The sequence below is a fragment of the Cetorhinus maximus genome, chromosome 21 (genome assembly GCF_964194155.1).
Source record: "Cetorhinus maximus chromosome 21, sCetMax3.hap1.1, whole genome shotgun sequence".
Taxonomy (NCBI): domain Eukaryota; kingdom Metazoa; phylum Chordata; class Chondrichthyes; order Lamniformes; family Cetorhinidae; genus Cetorhinus; species Cetorhinus maximus.
In genome coordinates, this window is record NC_135899.1 from 24,156,598 (window position 1) to 24,164,466 (window position 7,869).

The 7,869-nt window shown below is 46.2% G+C and overlaps 1 protein-coding gene across 1 annotated transcript; it reads right to left on the reverse strand.

Moving 5' to 3' along the window:
* Nucleotides 1-439: 439 nt before the first annotated feature.
* On the reverse strand, nt 440-7,521 carry LOC144695770 (zinc-binding protein A33-like). Its single transcript, XM_078566748.1, has 6 exons — nt 7,070-7,521; nt 6,884-6,979; nt 6,558-6,791; nt 5,603-5,625; nt 5,398-5,506; nt 440-2,793 (listed from the first exon to the last, which is right to left on the reverse strand). Exons 1-6 carry the CDS (start codon nt 7,478-7,480, stop codon nt 2,236-2,238), a joined length of 1,431 nt encoding a protein of 476 aa, XP_078422874.1. The 5' UTR covers nt 7,481-7,521; the 3' UTR covers nt 440-2,235.
* Between the last annotated feature and the right edge of the window lie 348 nt (nt 7,522-7,869).

A 7,869-nucleotide genomic window follows, 5' to 3' on the forward strand; every position in this document is an offset into this window, starting at 1 on the left:
TTCCAAAGCACAAACCCCACTCCCCTCCTCCCTAAACATATCTGGATAAATCTGGCGCCTGATTGATTTATGCAGCCCTTTGACTTGCATGTCCTGAATTTAGCCTGTGGGTTACAAACAGCAGTTTCATTCTATCTATTTACTTATTCTATTGGAACTTTGTAAATCAAAAGTGCAGTTAAACAGAAAGTGTTGCATCCAATTATAAGTTATTCGCCCAGTGCCATTGTGTCAAAAGTTAACCAACAAGATGAACATGCTGAGTTGTTACTGAATCATTAACCTTTCTCCATTTCCATGATTGCCTCCTAGCACTTTATGAACAGGAAGCAGATGCCTACAAGCCCGAATGGCAAGAAGGTTATTACAAATGACAGCATCTCCTCCAGCTCACACACTTCACCTCTTTATTTTGTTTTGGTTCACAGCACCATCCTCTTCAACCCTTCTTTTTTCTCTCTTCATGTCTCTCTTCAAGCTAAGCATGTGTGCTGACATAAATATGCCTCAGCCACTAACCCTGCAAATCAATTCCAAAGCCTCATGACTCCCTTTGTCATGGTTTCTCCTGCTCCCCATTCTAGATCTACAATAATTTTGATCCATAGTCCTCATTGTTGACTCCTCAACTACTGGAAACAGTCTATTTCTAAATACTCTGTCCCACCCATTCAGCATTTGTTTTATTATTGGGCTATGAGTTAGTGGCAGAAACAGAAACCAGGTTCCAAGAAGGTGCTTAATGAAAACTTAACATTCCTGACTGCTGGGTGTGTTGTGGTATCTTTGACAAATGGACCACAGGAGGGTCACAGGTACAGGTCACGATCGTTTATTCGAGCAATTGCAAGGGGAGAACCATCTCAAGGCAGCTTGAGATAGCACTCTGCTGAATTACAAGTGTTCAGCATATTTATGCTTCACTGATCAGGTACATCTCTGGCATCAGGTACATCCCACTTTTCACCCAGGCAGAGACCTTCTCTCCTATCTAAGTTGGGACCATCTGCCCTTCCCCTATCTGTTGAAGAGCACACTTCATCTTAGTTGTTTTCTAACCTCAGTCTCCAGCCTGACTCCCAGGTCACCTCATCTACCTTATTTTTAATTCCTTCATGTCCAGTCTAGCTCCCAAGACCTTGCTGGTGATTGCAAGCCCTAAGGATGTACAAAGTTCATCTGGTTTAACTGTTGATTTACTGGTTTGCGCTGGCCTGCCTGTAGATTCTAATTTAAGTAATTCATTCCCTTATAATGAATTCTCCCTTACCATAAATTCTCACTTACTTTCTTCCCCCTAACAGGGTGTATACTGCAGGTTCCTAAATAGTGGGAAGGAGTTAGCGAGCAAACTGGTAGGCTAATTACAGACAGATGCAAGAGCTGTAATGATAATGAGGTATGTCAATTATCCTGATGTATAGGTGGTAATTGGAAAGGTCAAATGTGGGGTGGGGGTAGAGAATTTATAAAATGCCTGGAAGAGAAATTTCTTGATCTGCATTTTCCAGCCCAGCGAGGAAGGAAGCAATCCTAAATCTAGTGCTGGCGAATGAAGTTCAGCTGGTGAGGTATGATTTAGTGGTGGTAGGGGGAAGGGTATTGGAATTTGGGAAATAGTGATCATAATACCAACAGGTTTATGAAACAGAAAAAGGAACAATGAAGTATCAAAACACGTGACTGGTTGAGGCTCATATCAGTGAGTTAGAAAGAGATCTAGCCCATGTGTATCAGAATAAAACATTGGTGGGCAAAACAGTAACTGAACAATGGGAGACCTTGAAATAGGAGATCATTCAGTTACAGAAGAGAACCATTACCATCCGTAAAAGTACTGCCATATTCCAGAAGGCTTCCCTTTGTCATGTACTTTCCACTGGGGTTCTGTCTCAGCCTAGTTCCTCCCCGCTGCCCATCCTCATCTTTAATTGCTCAACTGGAGTCCATGGTTCCCTTGATGCATTTCTGTCCATGTTTTAATTCTCTCCATTACAGCGCCCCCATGATTCTCAACATTCCTTTAAATTTGATTTTTATGGGAGTCTCCGGAAGGTTTCAGATTAGCTTGCACCACTGCATGGATTAACCAAAGATCACCAACAAAACACTGTCAATTGGTTGTTCCCGACCTGACCTGAAATGACACGTGGACCATCCGAATAACCTGTGACTGAGAGGATGTCCATCATTTATCAGAGCAGGTAGATGGTGCGGAAAGGTGGGATGGTCCTGTTAGTGAACTCTGACACGACAGATTGTCAGCGGTGCTGAATTTTCCCTGTTGTCCTTCAGTCCAGGAAAGAAGAAGGGAAGGAGTGTCTCCGTGAAAGTGTGGCTGAAAGTGTGGAGATGGGACATGTTGTCCGCATTGTAAAATGACAACTGTCCACCCTCATAGTCCAGGTACATCCCGATCTTCCGGGGATTCACATTCGTGGCGATGTGAGTCCGTGAGGGGGAGGTACCAGCAACATAGTTACTTTTGGAGTCCAGCCACAACGTCCAATATCCGGCTTCAGGTCTCGGGTGGAATCTCCCTTTCCGATCGACAGATTTTCGGGCGACTCCTAAACCCCACCATGTCTTGTTCGCCACCTCCACTTCCCAGTAGTGTCTCCCTGACGTGAATCCCTCCGACCCCAGGACGCAGGCACAAGGATCAAACCTCTCCGGGGTGTCAGGGAGCTCCAGCCGTTTGTCCCCGAGTCTCACACTGGTCCGGTCCTCAGACACCACGAGCCAGGGATTCGCTGTGTTGGGATCCAGAGTCACAAAGGCTGGAACGGGGTTCAGAGGGTGGGGTGGGGGGAGGTGGAATTAAAATAACACAGTCAGTGGTTTGGTTTGTTCCTGTGATTTATTTTTTTTAAAAAGCATTTTTCCTTTTTAAAGTGGCCATTCGGGGTATTGGGGGAGGTGGAAGGTGATGTTGGGGAAGCTTTTTTATTAAAGGGACCCAGGTTTTGTTTGTAGAATCTGCTCTGACCCCTGCTGGACATGGCGAGCAATGTCAGGAACTCTGCAGTGTCCGGCTGGCCTCAGGCCGCAGTGACCCCACTGACCTTTAGGAATCGGGTGCCCGATGCTGCGGTTTGGCTTGGAAACGGAAGAAGAGGAAAAGTACAGTGACGGAAGAAAAAGAGAGAAGGGAAGGAAGGCAAGGGTAAAAGAAGCTAAAAGGAGTGGAACTGATGTAGACGGGGAGAGAGAACGAAGGGGAGCTGGAGAATTAACTGCATCAAAAGAAAACTCAACAGTAAAAGAGAATGAAGCGATTCGGCAAAGGAAGGGAAGGAAGGAGCAGCTCACCAAGGTTCCTTCGACAGCACCTTTCAAACTCACGACCTCTACCACCTGGAAGGACAAGAGCAGCAGACGCATGGGGACACCACCCCAGAGCAAGTTCCCCTCCAAGCCACACACCACCCTGACTTGGAAATATATCGGTCGTTCCTTCACTGTCGCTGGGTCAAAACCCTGGAAGTCCCTCCCTAACAGCACTGTGGGTGTACCTACACCACATGGGCTGCAGCGGTTCAAGAAGGCGGCTCACCCACCACCTTCCCAAGGGCAATTAGGGATGGGCAAGAAATGCTGGCCTTGCCAGCGACACCCACATCCCCTGAAATAACAAGTAATAATAATAATCTGTCCAACAAATTGACCAGGATTACAACAGACACTAACAACCGGGTAACACCCCCTTCCCCACCACCCCCCCGCCCCAGAGTCAGAGTCACAACATGAAACAAGCAACCTGGGCACAGTAAACCGGCCACGATTATATCCATAAATCCAATAATAAATCTCAATAAGTTCCAACATTCAGTCAGCCAAAACAATACAGGTCTACATGGAAGGGCAGGTGAAAGCGTCATTTCTACAGGAGACCCTCCGCACTGCCCTCAGAACGCACCGAGTGCTTGGGAGAAATGCTGGCCTCGGCCAAGGGCAGTGGAAAGTCACACTAATCTGCAGCGCTTCAAGAAGGCGGCTCGTCACCACCTTCTCAGGGGCAATTAGGGATGGGCAACAAAGGCGGACCTAGCCAGCGATCCTGTAGGTGAATTTTTAAAAATTACCCTGGGAATACACATTCCTGGAGGAGGAGGCTGCTCCATCTTAATGAATTTTGGAAAATGGGGAGTCGGGGAATCCAACGTGCTGCGTCTCAGATGAGGAGCTCTGGCATCAGCGCCGCTCACGCTTGCCACACGTAGAGAAGCCATGCGCTGAGACTCCAAATAACACAAGCTCCCAGTTGAAATATGACACGAGAGTAACCAGCTGGAGCAATGCCAGGTCAAAGTTCCGGCCTGGTCCTGGAGAATGTTTATATTTTTCTTCTGTTTATCCTTTCACCGAAACGTGGGTGTCACTGCCAAGGCGAGCATTTGCTGCCTGTCCCTGATTGCCCCTTCAACTGAGGTGGCTTGCCATAGCATTTCAATGTCAACCACATTGCTGCAGGCCAGGCCACATGGGGGCCGGGCCGGGCAAGGATGGCAGATTTCCTTCTCTGAAGGGCATTAGTGAATCCGATCGTTTTCACAGCAATGGTAGTGGATGGTAGTTGTCACGGTCGCTTTCACTGAGACTAGCTTCGTATTCCAGATTTATTCTTAATTAACTGTAGTGGGGTTTGAACCCATGTCCCTTGAGCATTAGACATTATCATTAGCCACCATCTCCCTGCCCCACCACCGCCCCCGCCCCCGCCCCAGCCCCAGCACCAATAGAGTGAGTTGGGCCCAGTGAAAGAGTTTACCTTCTACTTGAACCTCGGCAAGACATACTCCCGGATAGAATGCTCCTTCCCAAAGAAACATCGCTCATCCCGCCTAATCTGTCGGAATATGAGAAAAGCAGGAATTGTGCCCATTATCCGCAACCTAGACGTTGGAACTTCAACTCTTCCCTCTTACGTGACACGGAGCTCCCGCCTACCTCACCTCCACGTGCCTTAAAGTGGGAAATGCCTGACAGGTCTATTTCATGTGGTCACTCTCCCCTCAATTCAGACGGTGAACTCCAAGCTTGGAAAAAAATGCATAAGACTTACAAAGACCTGATGGACCGGATGCTACTAATGTCATCACAGTCATTCAGCGTATAGGTGACACCATGCGGTATTCCAGTATACTCCGTAAAGGCAGAGCTTTTATCCTCTGACTGAACTTTGTATACGATATCTTGGAGACGATGAACAGTGAGATTACCTCCACATGGTCACCATACAGACCCTTTAACACTGACTATGAAATAATGTCCGAGGCCCAGCCCTTCAGAGCCGGACACCAGGCATGATTGAATCTGGGGACTTGGAACCTGTTTAGGGTCATCTCATCTGCCTTTGTCCATCAGGAAAAGGAAGATAAGAGTTTTACCTAGGCTAATGGCGTCTATCATTTCTCTCCAGGCTGTGTACTGTAAAGGGCCGTTGAACTTCTCGATCGAAAGCTTGCCCTCGGCTATTGGGCGTTCACAGTAGTCCCGACTGCTCCTGTAAATGTTAAACAGCTGAAGTTATTAAACATTCTGCTGATTCATTGTACTGTACTAAATTGTGCAGAGTTTAAAAAAAAACAGTATATCCTACCTCCTCCTCTGACACGTCTCCACCTAAAATAAAACATAAATCTGAGTTGATGAAAACCACATCTGATCCATAGTCTATATGTGTGTGCGTGAGAGAGAGTGTGAGAGCGCGTGTGTCTGTCTGTGAGGGAGAGTGTGTATGTGAGAGAGAGTGTGTGAAAGTGTGTGTGAAAGAGAATGTATGTGTGAGAGAGAGTGTGTGCGTGTGTCTGTGAGGGAGAGAGTATGTGTGTGTGAGAGAGAATGTATTTGAGAGCGTGTGTGTGTGAAAGAGTGTGTGTGAGAGAGTGTGTGTGTTAGAGAGAGAGAAAGAGAGTGTGTGTGAGAGAGAGTGTGTGTGTGTGAGAGAGGGTGTGTGTGTGAGAGAGTGTGTGTATGTGAAAAAGAGATTGTGTGTGAGAGAGAGATTGTGTTTGTGAGAGAGAGAGATTGTGTGTGTGCGAGAGAGAGGGTTTGTGTGTGTGAGAGAGAGATTGTGTGTGTGACAGAGAGAGGATATGTCTGTGTGTGTATGACAGAGATAGAATATATATGTGTGATGGAGAGGGGATGTATGTGTGTGTGTGAGACAGAGGATATGTGTGTGTGTAAGTGACAGAGAGGGAATATGTGTGTGTGTCTGTGTGTGACAGAAAAGGGATATGTGTGTGACAGAGAATATATGTGTGTGTGACAAAAAGGGGATATGTGTGTGTGTGACAAAAAGGGGATATGTGTGTGTGTGACAGAAGGGATATGTGTGTATGTATGACAAAGAGGATATGTGTGTGTGTGTGTGTAACAGAGAGAGGATATGTGTGTGTGTATATATATAAATAATTGGTTCAATCACAATAGCAGACCCTATTGACAAAGCAATCGGTTACACCCGGGTTTCAATACTCTTTTCTGCAAATACTCCATTTATTTCAATGTTTAGCGGCTATTTTGCAACTGAGCCGTAATCTCATCCTCACCTTCAGAAATCTCATCCCGTTTTGTTGTTCCATTCGTTTCTGCATCTTTGAAAGCTCTTCCTCAATAGAATTTAAATTGCCTTGAATTTTTCGGAGGTTTTTCTCCATCGTATCTAGAATCCCCTCCTCTTCCCTCCTGAGATCTCGGAGTAAACGCTGCTCTTTCTCAGTGAGAACCTGGTGCATTTCCCTGAACTCGGATGTGATGTGGGTTTGCAGACTGCTCGACTGTTTCTGCCAAGTGAAATGTGAAAAATAATCCTTTACCGCGATAAAGGGAACAAAACTAACCAAGATCCCAGAAAACCAGCGCAGGGAGAACTTACCCTAACTTCGGAAATCTTCCGTGTCTGTTTCAGTTCCATTTCCAGAAACACCGATTTCTTCTCTGTGAGAGATTGTAAAGATGATTTCAGCTGATCCTGGGATAGGGATAGAAATTCACAGGATGAAAGGGTCAGACAGTGAATGTGTGATAAAATAATCTGGTGATAAAATCTGTTCCATGTTACCTTGTAGATTTCAACAGCTTCTTTAATCGGCATGAAATTGTGAGATTTGTGTTCCCGCGAATCTCTACAAATCAAACAGATCAGTTTCTTGTCAGTTTCACAGAACAGTTTCAATTCTTCCTGATGTTCCTCACAGTGAAGTTTTTTTTCATTCCCTCCCAGATTCAGCTTTAATTTTCGAGCCTTCTCCGCCAATCTCGCTAAGACCCGGTTGACCGTGAGTTTTCTGTCCGGAAACTCCTCTCTACATTCCGGGCAGGGATTCCTCTCCTCCTGTGCCCAACACCGTGTGATACAGGAGCGGCAGAAGTTGTGTCCACACTCCAGTGAAACCGGATCGTCGAAGAAATCAAGGCAAACGGGACAATTTACCTCCTCGGTCCAGCTCTCAGGCTGCTGTCCGGAGTCCATGTTCACACTCAGCACTTCCTGATTCGAACCCGCTTTCAGTTTCAATGTTTGCTGCTGCCAAACTAATCGTGTTTACGGGATTAGGAAGCGAGAGGCCCAGACTAATGTTTTGGGGACACAGGCTCAAATCCCAGCAGGGCAGCTGGTGAAATTTAAATTCAATTTTTAAAAAAATCTTGAGTTGAAAGATCCTCTCAGTAATGGTGACCATGACACTATTGTTGTAAAAACGCACCTGGTTCACTAATGTCCATTAGGGAAGGAAATCTGCCGTCTTTACCCTGCTCTGGCCTACATGTGACTCCAGACCCACAGCAAAGTGGTTGACTCTTACCTGGCCTCGCAAGCCATTCACTTCAAGAGCATTTCGGGATGGGCAATGAATGCTC

What these genes read in the sequence shown, in the direction of transcription:
- LOC144695770 (XM_078566748.1), bottom strand. Translation starts at nt 7,480, where the DNA reads ATGGACTCCGGACAGCAGCCTGAGAGCTGGACCGAGGAGGTAAATTGT. An exon ending in ACGGGATGAGATTTCTGAAG is followed by an intron (nt 5,626 to 6,557) that starts GTGAGGATGAGA and finishes GTTTTATTTTAG; the next exon opens with GTGGAGACGTGTCAGAGGAG. An exon ending in GAGACGTGTCAGAGGAGGAG is followed by an intron (nt 5,507 to 5,602) that starts GTAGGATATACT and finishes TAACATTTACAG; the next exon opens with GAGCAGTCGGGACTACTGTG.